This window comes from Teleopsis dalmanni, chromosome 2 (genome assembly GCF_002237135.1).
Source record: "Teleopsis dalmanni isolate 2A chromosome 2, ASM223713v2, whole genome shotgun sequence".
In the NCBI taxonomy this organism is placed as follows: Eukaryota; Metazoa; Arthropoda; class Insecta; order Diptera; family Diopsidae; genus Teleopsis; species Teleopsis dalmanni.
The window spans coordinates 228,336,150-228,357,501 of record NC_051847.1 but is presented as its reverse complement, the minus strand read 5'-3'; the positions used below and the strand labels follow the sequence as shown (position 1 = coordinate 228,357,501).

Here is a 21,352-nt window from a genome sequence, read left to right as displayed (position 1 = left end):
GGGACAGGATGAAGTTCCCAAATGCAGGTATTGGCATATCGGGAGGGATTACGCTTTGTAAAGCGCGCGGGGGGCGTAAACTTGGAGACCTTCGAAAAGGAGAACTCAGGTAAGTCCGTCACCAACGCTGACTTCAAATCATCCTCATCATAGGATGAGGGAAAGTTCTTAAGGAGGACAGGAGTGATTCGGTCCTCAGAGGGAATGGAGGCAAAACTCTTGATTTTCTGCTCACGGAGCAGGGAACTGATGTTGTAAAAGGTATCCTTACTCTTAGTAAGGATACGCGTGGTTGTGCTGTTTACGCACTTAAACTCATAAACAGCATTGGGAAAAGCGAATTTAATAGCGGAGCCAAGCTCCTTGACGTTGACGCCACGGGCCGTAATGGCTGGTGGCGTCGAAGACTTAGTAGCCGAAGGCAAAAGAACAGTAGACGGAGTGGAGGGATTGAGTCCCACAGGGACCTTGGGCGCTAAAGAAGGCTTGATGGGATTAGCGCTAGAAAAAGATTTGGGTCTTGGCGCTGGCTTGGGGAGACTAGAAGTGCTACAAATGGCAGCTGCGGAGGTAGAGGGGGGTGCAGTAGCAGCGGTAATGGAAGAAGAGGAAGACTTTGGTAAGTTGTCCGTGAGCAGAGCCAGCTTAGTGGCAAGGAAGGCGTTCTCAGAACGAAGCCGGGCGTTGTCAGCCTTAAGGGCTGCAACGGATTTCAAAACAGACGCAAGTTGCTCATCGACTTGCTTACGGTTTTGGGGGCCAACGACAGTTCTAGGTCGTTTCAAAGTGGGGGATGGAGAGATCGATCTATTATCAGAGCTAACCTTACAGGATTGCGGGTCTCCATCTCCATCTTCCATAATTGTGAAAGAGAATAGTAAACTCAAGGAGTTAAGATATTATTTAAAAGGTGAGAAAAATTTTGGAAGGAAAGGAAAGAATAAGGAAAAATGAACGTGAAATAGATAATGAGTGAGATATATAAATGTAAGTGTAAATAAATACAATATATACTAAATATAAATTTGAATGTGAATGTATTTTTTTTTTTTTTTTTTTTTTTTTTTTTTTTTTTTTTTTTTTTTTCTTTAATTAAATGTAATTGAATATAATTTCATGTGAATATAATTACAAAAATAGATGCTAATATAAATACAGTATAGTACAGATACACTTATGAAAATAAATACAAGTACGAATATAATTAAAGTATAATTATAGATGTAAATGCAAATAATATAATTTCAAATAAGTACACATATAACTACAATTGTAAATAAGAGTAATGTAATGAATAATACAAACAATACAATATGTATATATAAATAAATATAATATATATAATATATATACTACAATAATGTACAATGTAATACAACAGTATATATAATATAAAAGAATATATATAAAGCAACGAAGCTTTTGCAACAACACTCACCAAAAACGGGAGTTGATGTGCAAATCAAAACAGTACAACTCCAAAGGTTATTTGAATGCTTCCTCCAAATACGATTTTTTCCAAAATCGACAGGAAGAAGATAAACACACCAAACAATTCACAAGCAGGATCCTCAAATGCACAAGAACAATGTGCACTTAGCCGAAATTGAAACAAACACGTTGCGCCTCCTTAGGTAGATGCGAGACCGTATTGAAAGCGGCCGTAGATAGGTTTAGCTTATCCCGCAATCACGCTATCACGTAAGCTCATAAGCTTACACCACAGACACGAACCGCCACAAATCAAGCTATTGAAGTTGAACTCGAAGCACAGCTTACAATGCCGTACTATGACGAGTTGTTTTTTTAAGCGAACACGTTTCCAAACACCGCGCCTAAACTCAACAAACTCACAAATTGCTACCACAAGTCAGAAGTTCAACTTTTAATTAAGTGAATAGTTAATATATATAAATATATCAATATTATTATATCATTCAACACAATATATGTTAAACAAATGAAACAACAACGTTGCACGTGGCCTAGTATAAAGCACTCGACCGTACCGAACGAATGAAACTTAACAACTGATGCTTTACATAATATTTAGTATATTCCATATATATTATAATAAATTATGTACATGTAAAAAATCAATGCTTATATTTAACATTAATCAATGAACAGTAAGAAATAAAATTATTGATTATCTTTAAAATGTTATTATTATATTACTTTTCAAGTAATATACACAATTACTACGGATAGACCTTGTATAAAATTAAAGTTGTCATATGCTGGTATGAACATTGCAAAAAAATGTTAAGATTTTATTAGAAAAGTACTTAAAACTATATCAATAAGGCGGCATTCGAATGTTACAATTTATTGGCACAATATATTTTTTTTTTTGCTTAATGAAAACGTTATACATAAAGAAGTATAAAAGTGGTATTAAAAAACAAATTAAATTAAAATTACTTAACAACACATTATATTAGAAATTAGCTATAACATTAAAACATTTTTAAATTCATGCATTTGTTTTCATGTACGAGTATTTACTGAGAAAATATATAATGCACAAATGAGAATTGCTGAATATTCAATTCGTCTTAAAAAAATAGTATGACGCAAATTGTTCGCAACGAACTGAATATTTACTTAAAGCTTATTTTAACCTTTATTTAATTTGTTTATATTGACTTAAATAGTTTTAGTTCTTATAATTAAATTAGTTTATGATTTAAACTATTATAACTTTTTTATTTTGTCACAAACATTCTCGACGTTGATTAACATTAAATTCCTTAAGGTTCTAATCTATTGCGGTTAAAACATCCTGGTGGCAGTGCTTCTGATATAAGGCGTACGTTGAGTACTTCTTCCTCCAACTCTAATAGTTCTTTCTCATACTTATCAATCCACTTTTTCTGTACATTGCGCATATCCCGATATTTTTCAATACGTGAAGTGAGATTAACACGATTTATATCGGCTTCAACAGTGTCAAGACGTGATTCTGATTTCATAGTATAGAACAATTATTAAATAATATTTTAAGTTTTCAATTATATTAACAGTTCACCTAATTCATTCAAATCATCTGTGTTTATGTCTCTTAGATTTTCTAATTCATCTTTAATGGCTGCCAATTCGCTGACAGCTTTATCTATATGTTTTTTAGCATCTTGAGTATCTGCTTTAGCTTGCCCAACCTAAGGAAATATGTAATAATGGATTTATATAATGGTTATCAATTTAATTAATGACAGTGTACCTTGCGTTTTGCATCATCCACTAAATTATCGTCTTTGCTGGAGGAGTCTTCTAATTTACTTATATCGAGTTCAGTCACCTTGACGCGGTGGTTGAGTTGATCAGCTTCATCACGTAGCTTTCTAGCACTCACTTTAGTGTCATTAGCTTTCTTTCTAATAATTTCAGCATCCTATAAATTTAAAAATATATTTCATTAATTTTTTTTAATAGCCTACACTAATTGAATACGAGTACAAATATGTTATTACTTTTCTTATTATCTATTATATTACCTTTGAAGCTTGTTCTGCATATTTATCCTGAGCTTCTTGAGCATTTTTCTTTGCTTCATTTGCGTTCTGGTTGGCGCCAGTTAATGCCTTTTAAAAGATTAATCTGTTATTAAAATGTTTTCGAATACTTTATAGATTCATATTTTACTTCTCCAGCTTTTCGTATCAAATTTTCAGCGTTTTCGATTTCCGTTTCGATACTGGGCACAGTCTTCAGTGCTAGTTCTGCTTTCTCAGATGATTTCTGTACGTCGGATTGGAAGCCTAAATATTAACAATATTTTTAACATCAAATTTTTAGTCTTATTTATATATAAAACTACCAGCTAATGTATGGTAGGTATTGTTGGCTTCTTTTAAAGTATTATCTCCCTGTTCCACAGCATGATTGGCTTTGTCAAAAGCGTCTTGAGCACGTTTCAGCAATTCTACATCGTCTTCTTTCTGTTTATTGGCTCTTTAATCATATTAAAAAATTAAAGTAATAATATTTTTATTAGAAAAGAAAACAACAAGCAAACCTCTCTAAAATGAGACCTGCTAATTCGTATTCGTCATCAAAATCAGCGAAAATTTTTCCGTTACTATTTGATATATCATCAACGCGCTTCAGCAAACGATCGGCCTGAAATCAAATACTTTTATAATTCACTGCATTCTTTAACTTATAATTTGTGCTTACTTGTTCATTTGCTGCCATCGCATCTTTCTTTAACTTTTTGATGTTTATTTCCGGAGCTGTTAGTCCGTTAACGTCTGTTAGTAGAGTTAATGCAGCATCATAGACTTCATTTGCTTTTCGTGAGGCTTCTTTTGTAGTTTGATTAGCAGCATTTAATGATTGCTTAACTGTGTTTAATTCCAGGCGTACATCAGAACGTAATTCGTCACTGTAAAATATGTTTTCATATGCATTATACTTGAATGTTCAAGTACTTATAAATACCATATATATGTATGTATATGTGTTGTTTACTTACCTGACTTTTTGCTGTAAGTTAATAGCATTTTTAGCCAGTTCGTAAGCTTTTTCGACAGCTTCATTTGCAGATTTGGCATTGTCTTGATCTACCTTTGCTTCCCATTCCAAGCGATCTGCCATTCCACGTGCCTCCCGGGAAATAACTGATATTTGATCCGATTGTACACCAAATTCCTCGGACTTATTTTTCGCTTTAGCCAATGCAACTGCACCCTCATCGTTCAGCAGATTTAAAGCCGTTTGCAGTTCGTTTTTAGCCGATTCAATAATGTCGTGTGCGTTCGTATAGTTGTGACGTGCCTTTTCAATTTCATCATTGGCTGCATCTTGCAACTCATCAGCATTGTTTAAATGTGTGCGTATGCCATCCAAACGTTTATGTAAGTCATCTAATACTTCAACATAAGTTTTACCTCCTTCACCCGCACCATACTTTGCATCAGTAAGTAATATGTCCACTTTCTCCTGCACAGTTTTTAATTTGGCTTCAAATTCATCATCGTTGGTAACGGGTGTCCGAGCAATATCGTTTAAAGTATCACTTAGATTTTGTAATTTTACACGATGCTCATTAGCTGCGTCTTGAACTAAGTTATAGCACTCTGGACAGTCAATACACCCAAGATGGCGATCATATTTGTTTTCCTTGCAGCGGTCACAACGGCGACCTTCTACATTATCATTACATGGACATTGACCATATTGATCACACTGGAAGCCTTTAGAACCACTCTCATCACATTCGCATGATTTGCAACCTTCTGAGGAAAATCCATAATGGTAAACTTCACATTGATCACATTGCTGTCCAATCACACCAGGCTTGCAGAAACATTGACCTGTAAATTTATCACATGTGGAATTGTAACTACCAACAGGATCACACATGCAGTTTTCGCAGCCATTTCCAGACATAATATTGAAAAAGCCAGGTTGACATTCACCACAATCTCGACCAATTACATTCGGTTTGCATTGGCATTGGCCAGTTACTTGATCACACTTGGAAATACCTTCCTCATTTTGTTCTGTACCAGGTGGATAACATGTACATCTATCACATTGACCATGTGGTAAAGCGAGTGGATCCCCAAAATGGCCAGGTAAACATTCATCACAGTAATGTCCAGCGGTATTATGTATACACTTTAGGCATTCACCTGTAGTACGATTACAGTTACCCACAGCATTTGGATCCACATTACCATTGCAATCACAAGCTTTACAAGTTTGTACCTCCCCATATAAACCAGTAGGATCTCCAAAGAAACCATCAGAACATTGCTCACATCGAGCACCAAAGTATCCAACAGGACATTCAGTACAGATCACCGTATCACCATTAATTTGCATACAGGCGCCATCGTTGGGACAAGGACAACGTTTGCAGTCATACGCTGTACCTCCTAGGGCATTTCCATAGTATCCTTTAGCACAAACATCACAATTATCTCCAGATGTGTTGTGTTGACATATGCAATGACCAGTCTCAGAGTCGCATATTTCAGCATGACCGTTACAATCACAAGGTATACAAGGCATAAACGGGCCACCAAGTGCTGGACTGTGACGGTAGCCTGGAGCACATGATTCACAAAACTGACCCAAATATCCTTCCGGACAAGTACATTGTTCAATCCAAGTAGCTGGCTGTCCAGCAGCACCACGATGTGCAGTCTGCATTTCGACATCATCTAAAATAGCTTCACCTTGCACGGAATATGTGGCACGAATCTTAATAGCAGTTAAATTCGACAGTATGGATAAAAATCCTCTTGCCGACTGACTGGGTTGCCACTGATAGTCACGATGTTCGTGCAAACGGAACGAATATTCTTTAACTCCTTGATCTGGCATGCCATTGTTTTGGGCAAATATAGGCAAAGAAATTTTTGTATTTGCACCTTCAAGTATAACATCACTTGCACTCGTGCTAGGTCCAACTTGTCCCACTAATTGCAACTTAAACTTTATATCACGATTATATGAGGCACGTTGGTCACCTAAAAATCGTTCTGGTGCCTGAAAGTATACATATTCATTTCCTTGTGCTGTAGTGCCAATGCTTCGACTATACTGGTTGTACTTAATATCAACATCACGGTTGTATAAGTCAATCGCAGTCCAACGCTCTTTGTGTTTGTTAAAATTGGAAGTGATCGACACTACCGAATATCCGGGTGCAGTTTGACATTCTGACGTATGTCCATAACAGAAGCAAGGAGTGCAACCAAAACGATTTATAATGTCCAAGTTGAAAAAACCAGGCTTACATCTACAATCAAGAAGTTGTGCAACTAATATACTTCTTTGATTTTTACTTTATACTTACTCATTACAACGTTTTCCTTCAACATTTTCCTTGCAATAACAAATGCCACTTTCAGGATCACAAGTTGGCATATTTTCAAATGAACCACGAGGGTCGCATCCACAAGGTTGACAACCATGCAAACCGAACTGATAAAAATTACTTGCACATCGATCGCACTTATCTCCGGTTACACCTGGTTTACATTGACATTTGCCTTGGCTGTTGCACTGTAGTGAGCGTGATCCAGTAGGGTCGCAATTACAATTGGTACAATAACCATCTTCCCGCATGTAAAAGTTCTCTTTACAACGTTCACAGTTAGGACCATCGCGATTTTCACGACAATCCAAACAGTGGCCGCCATGACCAGTTGTGTTAAAGAGATGTGCATCAAAGAAACACTTATCGGCATACCCGTTGCAGTTACAAGCTGAAAAGAAATGGATATAATGAAGTACTTATCACAACTAATTACCATATTATATATGAAATTACAATTAACTAAATACCAAAGCGCGTGTGCTTTAAAATCGATTTTGTTAGTACTGATTGAATAATATAAGGCTTCTACTAACAAAATATTAGTAATGCTTGAAAAAAATATGAGCACAAATTTTGTATACATGTCATAACGATGAAAATATAAGAGCTACTGAAACAACTAAACTTCAATATGCATCAGGAAACTTATTTAACTGTATATCTATAAAATCTAAGTATGGCAAATGCTTAAATGGACAACTTGTTAAGAATTCCATTCTGAACAGATGCACGAAGATACAGCTTGTTACACACACCTTTACACTCATTCACTTCGGTGGATGTTGCCCTCTTCCATTTGACATCATTGTAAAGTGGAAGGCATTTCTCACAATCCGGACCATCAGTGTTGTGCCGGCACTCACAAACCAAAGAACGTTCGCCATGCATACCTGTACTTGCTACACACTTACTTGCATGCCCGTTGCACTTGCAACGTGCACCAACTGCAATATCTGATATGGCATAGAAATAAGATTTCAGTACTTGCGGATCATAAAATACTTCGTCGCCGAATGTGTTAAGACGATCAAGCGTAATGCGGATATCAGTAGCAGTAACCCAGTCCTAAAGCACAAATAAGGTTTTTAAGTAATTGAAAAAAAATCACAACTCATTGGTTTTGAGTGGTGATAGGAAAACATCTACATTATTGAGATGAGATAAATTTATGACGTACTCACCTGTAGCTCAATGCTGCGCTCAAATATGATGCCACTCGGACGACCTTCGAGTGTTGAGAAAGCGATTTCACCATCTCGCAATGGTGAGATGTCGCTGTACTCACTGGTGCAGAGCGCATGTGCTTCTCCCTCGCCTTTGCGTATGGCACGTGAGTCCGGCAACGCATATGTGTCACGACACGTTGCACTATAGTACTGATACGGTATCCATTGTCCGCTCTGCGATGTTCGTTTGTAGATAGCAAAAGATTCGGGCCGTGGCGAGCGGAATAAAATGCGCACATATGTGATATCATATGATTTGCCTACATAAAGAACACTTTTATTAAATTTTTAATAAAAAATCCAAAGACGGAAAGGAAATGAACATAAAACAAAGAATGAAATATGTAAGTAGTAATAAGATCATGCAACAAACTGACAAACACAGAAATTGTCTCTGATTTTACGTTGCTGCTAGCTGCTAAATGTTAGCTACTATCTGCTAGCGTTTGCAGAACATTCTTGACACATTGTTGTCATATTGTTACATACCCAAGTGGAGTGTAAGGTTAACATGGTTTGGATGTTGTATGCCCTCGTACATCGTCTCCGATTGCCACCAAGTCGGATTTTGCGGATCATGCAAATCAGTCAAATACACGGGATTGTGATCTTCATATCTTTTTGTAATAAAATATGTAAATAAATTTTTTCTTATGGAAGCAAACAAAACAGTTTTAAAAATCACTAATTTACCTGCAAAATTCACAATTTTTATGATTCGGATTCATAGTTTGTATGCAGAAGTGATTATCGCCTAATTCTCCACAAGTATTTGTAGATTCAATTTGCAACTGATAAGCTGCATTAATAAATTCCGGCATACATTTCTGATAAAAAAAAATATTTGTTAGTAGTAAAAAATTATAAAATAATTTTTCATACATAACTTATATACATATATATAACGATCATAAATAGATGTCACTCACTATGTTTCTACTTTTTATTTAAAATAAATTCTTATTAAAAGACAAATTGCAATAAATTCTAATTGAATTTTTAAAAATAAATATAAAATAATACCATATCACTTTTTAAGTAATTTTATGTAGTAAAAATCATTGCTTTAATGTTAAAGATTTTCTTTGACTCAGAGTAATCCTGAATACATAATTTACTCGTGCTATCATATATTTAATTTACTTCGCAAAATCATTCAGATAAATGATTCTGTAGCAATTAAGACAAAATTTTTTTGGAAAGATTAGATTTATGGAAAATTTGTGCGTTTTTTTAAACATAATATGTGACGCACAGAGTAATATATCAAAAACTATCATATAATAATACTGTACTCTCCAGTTTTGGTAATAGAAGGTTTTTGAAAACGGTAGATATGCAGAATTATAATTACCCGGACGATGTAAAAGACTGTTTGACTATTATTTACTTATTTCATTTATTGAAGTTATTTGTGCCCTATATCTTTTTTTATTGAATATATACAGTGGCTCACAGCTTATTTGATGCAAGCAAAAATTTTTAGAAAAATGTTGTTTATTTCAAAATATTTTGCAAAATTAAAAAAACAAAGTATGCAGAGTTATTGTTTATAGTGTGTTTATTCATTTTCAAAAAAAAAAACCCAAAAATCTTCTTTCATTCCTTAGTAATGCATCAAAAACCAAAACCAAATGAAAAATTCATGTCACAGCTTAAATGATGCAACATCAAAAAAACTAATATTTTTACAAACTTCCGGACTAATTCTAAGTACTTAGTACTTTGTTGGATATCCCTTAGTAGTAATAACAGCATGAAGCCTTTTTGGCATGGAATCAACCAGTTTTTTGGTATAATCTGGACTAATTTTACTCCACTCTTGCTGTAAAGCGTTTCTTAAGTCAAATTTGTTGCGGATGTCATGTTTTCTGATATTTGTCTTCAAAACGGACCACAAATTTTCAATAACGTTCAAGTCTGGTGATTGTGCAGGAGTTTGGACAATGTGTGGACATTGCCATATCAACTACGTTTGTACTAATGCTGACTTGTGCTTAGGGTCGTTGTCTTGGCAAAAGCGAAAATCATCTGCAATCTGCAATTTCGTTGCACTTTGAATCAAATTTTCTTGAAGAAGCTTTAAGTAAATATTTTTATTCATAGATTCTTCGATGAAGACCAAATTTCCTACTCCATTTGATGATATACATGCCCAAACCATAACATTACCACCTCCGTGTTTTACGGTAGCACGTAAATTTTGTATTTTGAGCTCAGAATTGACTTCGCGCCGTACATAAGATCTTCCATCTGATCCAAATAAGTTTATTTTGACTTCGTCTGCAAAAAGTACATTTCGCCAAAATACTGGACTCTTATTTAAATGCTCTCGTGCAAACTGCAACCTTTTAATTCTATTTTTTGCACTTACGAAAGGTTTCTTTACAGCTATTCTATCATTGAAATTTGATTCTCTCAATATTCTGCGGACGGTTTCAGGATGACAAATTTTTCCAAAATCTATTTTGGCCATGTCTGTCAACTTTGGAGCGCTAATTGTTGGATTTTTTCGAATTTGGTTTACCAAATACCTCGATTCTTTTTCTGTAAAAATTTTATTGGGAGCCTTTCGTCCCTTATTTTCTATGCGATTTTCATGTACGAAGCGTTCAATTATGTGTTGAACTGTTGAAGAGCTTATATTTACCATTTCACCAATTTTACGCTGGGGAATTCCCTTTTTAAAGTACTCCAACACTAACTCACGCTTTTCAATTGATGTGCGCCGTCCCATGGTTAACAAAATGCACTCACTTTAATTTTTATATTATTTTCGCTCAAAAACTAGATTACAAATGATCGCAGAATAAAAATATTTTAATTTCTGTGTAATCTGGCGACAAAAATAACGGTATTCTTAACTGCATCATTTAAGCTGTGACATGAATTTTTCATTTGGTTTTGGTTTTTGATGCATTACTAAGGAATGGAAGAAGATTTTTAGGTTTTTTTTTTTGAAAATGAATAAACACACTATAAACAATAACTCTGCATACTTTGTTTTTTTAATTTTGCAAAATATTTTGAAATAAACAACATTTTTCAAAAAATTTTTGCTTGCATCAAATAAGCTGTGAGCCACTGTAAGTATATCTGGTACAATTACCTCTCAGCCACAAAAATGTATACATTTTTTTATCCTAAACGTCCAAATTTCATAATGTTGATCTTATGAACGACAAAGGTTTGAAATTAACTATATAAAGAATACAATTTTTCAATAGATTAGTCAATGATTAATCAAATATTGCAAAACAAACCTAATAAGAGGGAATCTCTTGCTGAATTAACACTTGAAATGCCCTATAAAAAATGCTGTGGCAGACTTGTACCCATATACAACGGGCTTTAGAAAATAAAATATATTATTATTGTACAAGACTTACAAAGGGAAGCATATCAATAATCAATGGAGAGTGTATCAGGCAACAAACGCATTTATGTTTTTTCAAAAAAATAATTCTTAAAAAATAATAACTGAAGTAAAAAAGGACAATATTTCTTTGTTAAGATATTTATGTTTAAGGTATCCATATTCACATCCCGCGAGAAATGTAAAATATATATTTAATATATAGTATATATTATATTTATATACTATATAGTATAAAATTCATTTTAAAATTCATTTCTTTTTTTTAATTAATTTATTTTTATTTTATTTTATTTTATTTTATTATTTATTTAATTAATTTAATTTAAACATTCACTAACAAATTAACTTATACATAAAACAAACATAAAACAAAACACAATAATTAGCGCAATTTAAACAAATACCGTAACTGTTAACCGTTCGAAAATTTTTTTAAAAAAGTGTTGCTTTGTATTCTAAAAGGAGCAGAAATATATAAAAAGCATGTAAATGACTAATACTTTGACATACATATCACATACATATGTGAAATATAATTAATTGTTAAATTTATAATATACAAATTATATATATATAAAATTTATAATTTAATATTATATATAAAATATTTGTATATACTTATATATATATAAGTATAAAATATTTGTATACTTATATTTTTTCGACGTAGCATCCATCGGTCCTTTATCAAACGTATGGTATGTAGTAATCATTCTAGCTTACCCTGCTTTTTGTTGTACATTACATTTGACACAGTTTTTGATTAATTTGCGTTTCGTAAGCCCATTGAATTGACAAATGTTCAAATTGTCCCTCAGTAGTGATAAAGGCGATATACTCAATAGAATTTTCATGGACTGGAATTTGATAAAATTCCGATGCCATATCTAACATAGAAAAGAAACGAGATTCACTTAATCTGTCGATCTGGTCCGAAATTAAAGGCAATGGATACCTATCAGGCACAGTATTATCGTTTAACTGTCTATAATCAACACACATTCTATCGGTACGATCTGTCTTTTTGACTAAAAGTATGGGATTTGCAAAAGGAGATACACTTGGACGTATAACTCCCATTTCTAACAATTCATCAATTTGATTACGCATTACTTGCCATTCTTCAGGGCTTAAACGATATGGTCCACGAAAAACACATTTAGTAGGGTCTTTAAGACGTATTTCCATTGGCTCAGTCTTGGCCCGGAATTGAGAAATACTTTTTATAAAATTTCTTTTAAATGAATTTAGAATGTCCATCAATCTGGTTCTAACACCGGGTAAAATATCAGTATCTAAAGTACTATCATTTATTTCAAACGAATGTGCTGAACTGCATGTGCTGACTTCTTTTAATTTTGACACCACTAACGTGTCTGCAGCCATTGTCATAGTAAGTCCAAGGTCTAAAATTGAATTTTTGTTTGACTTATGGCAGATTACTGCCTTAGCACTGCTCAACGATGATTTACACTGGAAAGCTTTGTGGCCACTCGAACCATAACGAAAACACTTCTTTATTCAGCGCAATATCGCCCTCTATTTCTATTATATATATATATATATATATATATATATATAAAATTCCATAAGGAGATAATAATTATATAAAAATGTATATAAATACATATATATAAATAATATAATTTAATAAAATAAAACATAATACAATTATCTACACTAATAACAATAATTGATAAGTGAGGAAATTTGTTTAAGTCTTTCGGATAGGATTATCCATAATTTAAGATTTTTATTTTATTTTTGAAAGATTTTTAATCTTTTAATCAAAATTTCGAATTTGAAAACTACTGTAAAGATTCCCGCAGCTTAGTAAATATGAAAAGAGGTACATGAAAATGGAATGTAGATACAAACTTTGTTTACTATTTTCATTACTGTATCTGCAGGCGATAATTTCATTTGCGATATTCTATATTAGGCGTTTTAATTAAATTTAATTGAAATGAATACAAGTAAAAAATTTCACGAATGTTTTCACATATTAAGTAATCGTCACATCATTTTAGCTTCAATTAAAAATATGAATAAACCGACAAATTGTTTGAATTTTTTTACCAAATTCAATAGTTTATTCCTAGAATCAGTTAATTAATATTTTAATAAATGAAAAAATATACTCACTTGTGGTCTTCCGTAACCGTCGTTACATTCAAGCGCAGCCATATATGTCGTTGCTCCATGGCTTACTGCAATGGTCGGCGCATTTTGGGCTATTAAAAATATTAAACACGTGTAGGACACTAACAGATTCATCGTGCTTCTCCACTTATAGCCCCAAGTAATTTGTTTCATATTGAATTTGTATTATTCTTTTTAATTAATTTTAATTTTATAAAAAATCCTTTAAGTGATTTTATGTTAATTTTGTTAAGTTCTCATCAAAAATTTTAAAAAAATTAGAATTCAATGCATCATTGCAGAGGTGGATTTGGTGTGTCTATAACAGCCAGCACTAATTGTGAATATAAAAAACAATGATGTGCAATATTTGAAATTTTTTATTAATTTAATTTGTTTGTTATTCCTTCAGAAAAATGCTCTAATATTAAGTAATTAAAACACATTCAATTTACAGAAAGCAACTTTTTTGCCGGTAGCAGATGTCTGCCATATGAAATCTATCGACTAATAGGAAAATCTTATATGGACACAAAGCCAAATATTTTTTTTATTCTTTGATAGTTGCGTTTAATCACAGGAATAACTTTTTTTTATTGTTCCGCTAATTTTATTTAATATGGCTTAATAATATAATAATTTTTTAAATTTTCACTTTTCTAAGAGATAACTGATTTTAACTGATTGACATTTTATTTATTTTTAATATTTCGCTGATTTATAAACAAAAACTCAATATGAACAAATTTTTGAAATAAAAATAAACAAATAAAAAACGAGTAAAATTTTTTGAAAATGAACTCATGCCTAACACATCTGTACTCGTCTTGTAGCAGATACTCGTCCAGAATGTATTTGGGTTTGCCTACTAAGTACTTTGCTGTGCAGTGGCGTAGTTAGCTTTTCGTTCAATATTTCGGAATTTCGCTACTGGTGGGTGTTATACCTCATCCATTCCGTACTGCACAGATGAAATTGTTTTACATTTTGTGCGAAGAATACTTTTTTTCGTAAACTCGAAACAAAAATCTTCTGTTTTGTTTATAATGATTTTGTCGGTCCGAAACGAAGATGATTTCATTTCTTTTTATGAGTCTTAATAAAAATTTTACATTTTAATGCAAAATAGTTAAGTAAACATTATAAGCAACAAACGAATCAAATTAAATTACAAAAATTAACAGAACTAAACAATTATGAGTTGACTGAGTAATTTTGCTTTACTGAATCTGGAGTAGAGAGGCAAATATTCATTGTAATATTAATAAAAGAAAGGTTAAAGTAATTAAAACTTTATCTTAGCACTTGATTCACAACCCACACAAAATATTTAAACTAAAAACATAATGTCAGTTAATAATCTGTCAGTTGGGTACATAAATCCAGTATGACAATTGCAGCTTGAACTACAATATTTCCGATTTTACAAAGTTAAGTTATTATTTAAAGGATAAAATCAAATAATGAATATGCTGTGATAAAATATTTTTTTCTAAAGTATTTTTATCGATTCTATTTACTATATTACAAGTATTTACAATAATAATATATGATAATATGCTGTATATGTGTTTTATAGAGATTATGATAGTCCATTCAAAAAATTAAATTTCTTAGTTCTTTTATTCAACTATTCATTTTTTGCTGAAAAATTATTAGTTAACTACTCTAACTTAACATATTTAACTTATTGACTTAACAATGAGTTAAAAAATCGTATCAGGATCTTTGCTTTTATTTAAAAAGAAATATGGTTTTAGAGTTTTTTAGGTTTATTCAATCTTGAAAGGTTCTTAAATCCTAATAAATGTATTAAGGACATTTATATCTTCGGACAAATAAACTACTCCCCCTGTGTGAATTCTCAAGCACTCAACGTGAGTTCGAGTTCAGCGACAGCAAACGAAAGAAACCTTTTATTTTCTTCATTAATAGAAAATAAAAGTTGATCATCAATCAATCAGTTCAATTTAATCAGTTAATTTGGTATATTTGAGAGTATTATAACTAAGAAACTTAACTCAAATACATATTCGACAAATTCTACTCGGAAATAATAAACTTCGATAGATGATGTAACTGATTTTAACATCATATAGAACTTTTACGCTATGGTATGGGGATGTAATATCTGAATTAAAACTGATTACAATCTTTTATTCTGCAGTCAAGAAGATGCATTGATCTTGAATACATCAAAGTTGACGCTATCCTTAACCTAAGCAGAAACGATTTTAAAATCTACACTGAACTTCTTACAGGACACTGTAGACTCAATTATCAAATGAAAAATTTAGACGCGGTAGAAAGTGATTCCTGTCGACTCTGGCATGAGGAGAAGGAAACAACAAAACATATCCTATGCAACTGCCCAGCGGTGGCAAGACGTAGACTTGACTACATTGGAAGCGAGATCTTAGTTTCAAATCAAATAAGTAAAATTAACCCAACAGCAATTAAGAGATTTATAAATAATCTAGAATTGTTTTAGTTGGGGCCTTAGGTGCACCATAGATCTTTTAGGTCGGGGCATTCATATCCACATTCAACGTTTTCAACCATAGAAATTTAAGGAGCAATGTTTTCAGCACAAAGTTTTGAATTAATATACTTCTAGACCTAAAGATATATCATAGTACCGACAAAGTGATATGGACCACTTTCTTTTAGTTACAGAACTGACTAAACCCGCTGAAATATTGTAAGCATGTCATAAAAGCTTCATGACAGTAATATAATGTCTATTAAGTTATATGAAACTAGAACATTAAAACAACTACTAGCCTAACGAAGGCGAAAACTGAAGCATCAAATTAGGATTTTAATAGAAACAGGATATTTGTATTTGTTTATTTTAAGTCGCTGTATGGTGTAAATGTATAAAGTGTTTCAAGCAAGGTAACCTGAACAAGACAATAATAAAATTATAAATAACTAATTTAAGTTTTAAGTCCATAAAGAGTTTACTTTTTCTTGCGTCAGTTGGTGCAATCCATTATTATACATGATAATTATTTATTTAAAATGTAATTTCTTTCTTATCTATGTTTTCCATAATTCTAAATAAACAAAACTCGACTCAACATACTTCTTTTCTGGTATATTTCAAAAGATCATATACGAGAGTATATAAAGAATCAGCCATCACGAATTGTAACTCAGATATTTTATTTAAGCTGATAAAACCTAGTTGTTGAGAAAAGCAAAGTTGTGGAGAAAAATGAAATATTCAAAAACTGAATGAAAGATTATATTGTAGTTTCTATGTCATATTATATGTAACGACTGAGTTTTATTCTGTTTAGCCCATGTGTTAATGCGAATATATGTATATATGTGTATATAAAGTATATGTGTACATTTAAGCAACAGGCAGGCATATTCGTTCGTATATAAAGTAAAGAACTGTGCGACCTTTTAGGCCGTAGCGTTTATGACATCCGCTCTGTTCAGATTTTTTATTTCTCAGCCAAACAACCGACACTCAAGTTCCTTTTAAGATAAGAATTTGGGGTAAAGTGTGGAATCTGAGCACTCACTCACATTTTTAGTATGCATTCAACATTTAAATTTTATCGACCAGAGCGATAAATGCACTTTTTGATATTCTGGCTGCAAGATACACTATTTTTTTCTTGAGTCTGTTGTGCTACTGCACTTGTGTACATTTTTTGTGTATATATTTTTCTTGGATTATTTATGTACAATAATTTCATGTAAAATGAACTAAAAATTCTGGCCCTGTATATTACAGTTTATAACTTCTTAAAGTGATTTAATATTGTCAAAAAGGATACTTGGTCATTCGCTTTCTAAGAATTTCCATATTTTATGTTGTAATTTAATGAAATTTTCAAATACTTTTTTGTTTTCTGTTTTAATAAACTTCACTGAGTTCCTTGCACTCCGCTTTCAATTATACATATTTTACATATGTAATTTAAATGTGATATTTTGCTGAGTATCAAATTTTTAATAATTATATCAGCATTCCCATTAAATGCCAAGAACCTCTCATATATATTTAATAACAAACGTTTGTACTGTGGATTGCCAACCGAACATAGAGACAACATAGCTCACTTCACTTTAGTTATTTTCATTTTTGAGGATTTACATATCTCAACAATACTTTACTCTGAACTTCTTTTTTCTTGCTTTTGTTTTCTCCAACTATAGTATCACAATAAACACCGCAAAACTAAACCACTTCCGAGGACGTCCAAGACTCAACTAAATTTGTTTGTTGCTCTCAAAGTATCTTTCCCATGGAGTTAAGTTTTATGGTTTGTTTGCGGCCTGATCTGATCGCACTACGGAGATAATTTTTTACTCAAATACTCTTGTTTTATGGTTGCCAACCTAATTCTTTCTAGTTCATTTAATGTTTGATGTTTAATGTTTATATGTTATTGAAAATATACTACCATAAAAGATTATTTTTAATCTTTTTAGTATATTTTTAGTATATAATTTATAATTATGTTCATATAATTTACAATCTACATTATTGATATGAAGGTTAAACTCATATTATTTAGTTCATTCATTAGAGACCGAAGTTACTAAATGAATGATTACTGCAATATGTGATTTAAATAAACTATGGTAAGGATGTCTTGATATTGTTGCAACAATCAAGTAAAATGTAAGCATATAAACTTCAGAGTTGCTATAGTCAAACAAAGATAGTCTGATTAAAGCGTTTTTACCGTTTGAGTGAATCAACTTTTTGAACAATGTTGTAAATAATTTCATAACAAATAAACCATATTTCAGGTCATCTTGTTGGTTTCCTGGTAGTTAACCAGAGTTGGGAGCTGTCAATGCCATATAAATAATGGTTATATTGTTTCGCCAATTTTTAAGCAGTTGGCTTGGAAGAGATTTAAATCTTATCTGTATGTGTAATCAGTTAGGGTGATATTTAGCAAGTACTGCATAATTCGATGAGATTATGAAGAGATGAGTCTATATTTGTATAGTATTGTATATATCTATATTATCTATTTGGTCTACATATATAATGTAGTCTATATTTTTGAGTATTGTGACGATAGAAATTTATATATCAAATTTCTACCACACATATTACAAACGAAAGCTATCATCTGACTGTCACTACATTACTGGACAATATAACACATACAAACGCTACGGTAAAGAACAGAAATTACCTGAAAAATATGAAATATATATTAATAATATATTTGGCCACAAATTGTACGGACATTACCTACTATTCTCTAGCCTGATGAGCCGCGGGCATTGATACCAAGACTGGAAAAAAAACCTGAAAAGGAAAAAAGAAAAAAAACATAAACACAACTTGAGAATGTTTTAAGATAATAACATAAATTTTATTTATTTATTATACTCGTAATTTGAAACATACGTTGAACATTTACTAAATAAACTTAGAGCCTTTACAAAATTATTTAATAAACATGGATAAAAAATATATATATAAACAACCAACAACTAAAACACTCACTGTTTACTTTTTTTTACGACAAACAAAACATATCACAAGTAATACTTCTTCTGACATTTTTTTTTGGTTTATCTTTATTTTACACAAAAACAAAGATCACTGCATTAATAAATTATATTTTTCTATTAACAAACATAAACAAACCACCAAGGAAAAAAACAAATTTCAATAATACACCGGCTTCATGTAAAATCACTAAAATTCTTTTAATCAATTACACTAAGATTTACCCACTTATATTTTGCAACATTTTTTTTTTATTATAGTTTTCTTTATAAATATTTTTTTTTTTTAAATCAAAGAATTTAAATATTCACTATCCGAAGAACCACGCGAAGTAAACAAAAACGTGAAACACGGCGAAAAACAAAAGCATGCGAAAACACAAACTAGACAAAGTACACAAAAAGCACAAAAAATAACACAAATGGTACAAAATATACAGCAGGCATATCAACGGCAAATATACCGGTGCACTACACCAAAAAGCTCCGGCATATTCTGTATAAAAGAACGCACATTTGATATGATCGAGGGCTTGGAATTTCACTTTGAAAATGACAAGTACGCTGGCTTATTCAAAACCTGGCTCATTCAGTCAAGTATTATAAACCTGGCCCATTCGGTCAAATCATTAAATTATTATAATTTTTTTCTTTAACAATGCTTTGAAGGCAATTTTCATTACTTAGTTGAGTAAACTACTTAGATTAGTCTATGTTTATTTTGAGCCTTTTCCGAGTTAGTGCGTCAGGGCACTGTTACTCTTTTATAGTTGGGAGGTTTCCGCAGAGTCCCACCCATCTCATTGACTAATTTGTGTATTCGTTATAAGCTTCGTGATTATTTAATGACTGATCTAAGATCTGCGTACCGCCCCGTGCGGTTGGTGATTACCCTGCGATTAGAAAGCCTGTCGATTTTCGCATATAGCTTCAGCGCTTTGTCGCTTATGTATTTCTTGATCGGATCTAAAACACATTTAAAAATTTTGAAGAGCTCTTAAGCAGTGCAGTGTAGCATTGTAATCTTATAAATAAATCTTACCTATGTAATGTTATATATGATTTGAATGAGATTGAGTGAGTTATAAAAATAGTTTCTCTGTTTAAACGGTTGTTCTCCATGGGAGTTTCTAAAGGGTAGAATTCATTTTAATATTTTATTTGTTTATTGTACAAATATATACCAAATATTTCTATTATGTACTTTCGAGTACATGCAGTGTTTGCACATATTCACACAACTCTTATGTACAAGACAAGCTAATATTTCAGAGTGCGATAAGCAACTGAAAACCAAAAGTTTGAATTTCATTTAAGCAAACATTAAAGTACGACTATATGTCTAAATGGCTAAAGTTAATACACTCAACAACAACTCGAGATACGAACGAAGTGATGCGATACTTTTTTGTATCTGATATCGGCTAATGCTACATTTATAATCTACGAAATTGTACGAAAGACTGAAGAGTTAAATAAACAAAGTCAGTCACAATTAAAACTGAATGTGGCGGTAAATATTTGCGTAAACAGTTGATCGCTAATGCAAAATAAAATAACGTTTCTTTCAAGAAAATATTTAAAATCTAAAAGCATATAAAAACACGTACATAGGTACTAAAAAACTAAGAAGATTTTACACACTCATACTCATTTCCTTCAAAAAAAAATCTTTAAAAGTACAAGTGATGCTAAGAATTTCATTTCAGTCTCATAGTATAAAAAAGTTTATTGGGTTATCTCGAAACAGCATAAATTTACTGATAAGAGTTCATTCATTTTACTTATGTTGGAATAAAGTATATATTATAATATATGTACACATATTTTGGCTTCACAAAAGAACTATTTTCCTGAATAATTATTAACATATAAATATTTTATGTCAATTATACGATATATAGTATGCCTATGGTACATTGGGTTGGCTTTAGTGGAGATAGTTAAGAATAAGTGAAGCAGGATTCTTTGACGATTAGGCAATAGCAGATATGGAATAATGTGTACAAAATATAGATATGCTCGGTGGTGAAGAAAGTTTGATCATAACCTTTTATTAATTCCGCTAGCAACAAACTTCTCTAAAAGGTTTAGCGACAATAGTTTGGCTTCTATTTTTGATTTACAGCTGATGGGACACTAGAACGTTATTGCGCAGAAATAACAGTTATAAAGCAAACTACAAGTTTCGTATGTACAGAGATTTCAGAAAACCAACATATCAAAAAATATAATATGCCTTAATGATTTTATCATTTTCTCATAGAATGT

At 31.9% G+C, this 21,352-nt stretch overlaps 1 protein-coding gene and 1 long non-coding RNA gene across 3 annotated transcripts; both read right to left on the bottom strand.

The window, feature by feature from the left end:
- Positions 1 to 2,047: 2,047 nt before the first annotated feature.
- On the bottom strand, positions 2,048 to 17,860 carry LOC119678150 (laminin subunit gamma-1-like). 2 transcript variants are annotated; one of them, XM_038089838.1, is made up of 16 exons: positions 17,715 to 17,860; positions 13,586 to 13,916; positions 8,755 to 8,888; positions 8,551 to 8,678; positions 8,017 to 8,321; positions 7,591 to 7,900; positions 6,812 to 7,223; positions 4,478 to 6,754; positions 4,180 to 4,387; positions 4,019 to 4,122; positions 3,821 to 3,954; positions 3,646 to 3,761; positions 3,498 to 3,584; positions 3,224 to 3,394; positions 3,032 to 3,161; positions 2,048 to 2,965 (listed from the first exon to the last, which is right to left on the bottom strand). In XM_038089838.1, exons 2-16 carry the CDS (start codon positions 13,754 to 13,756, stop codon positions 2,754 to 2,756), a joined length of 4,899 nt encoding a protein of 1,632 aa, XP_037945766.1. In that variant the 5' UTR covers positions 13,757 to 13,916; positions 17,715 to 17,860; the 3' UTR covers positions 2,048 to 2,753. The 2 variants fall into 2 exon arrangements, with proteins under 2 accessions (XP_037945766.1, XP_037945765.1); XM_038089837.1 differs by having other exon boundaries at positions 17,720 to 17,860.
- Positions 17,861 to 19,455: 1,595 nt separating this feature from the next.
- On the bottom strand, positions 19,456 to 20,592 carry LOC119678149. Its single transcript, XR_005252323.1, has 3 exons — positions 20,266 to 20,592; positions 20,124 to 20,211; positions 19,456 to 20,047 (listed from the first exon to the last, which is right to left on the bottom strand). It is a non-coding gene; the product is annotated as an uncharacterized LOC119678149 (long non-coding RNA).
- Positions 20,593 to 21,352: the final 760 nt, after the last annotated feature.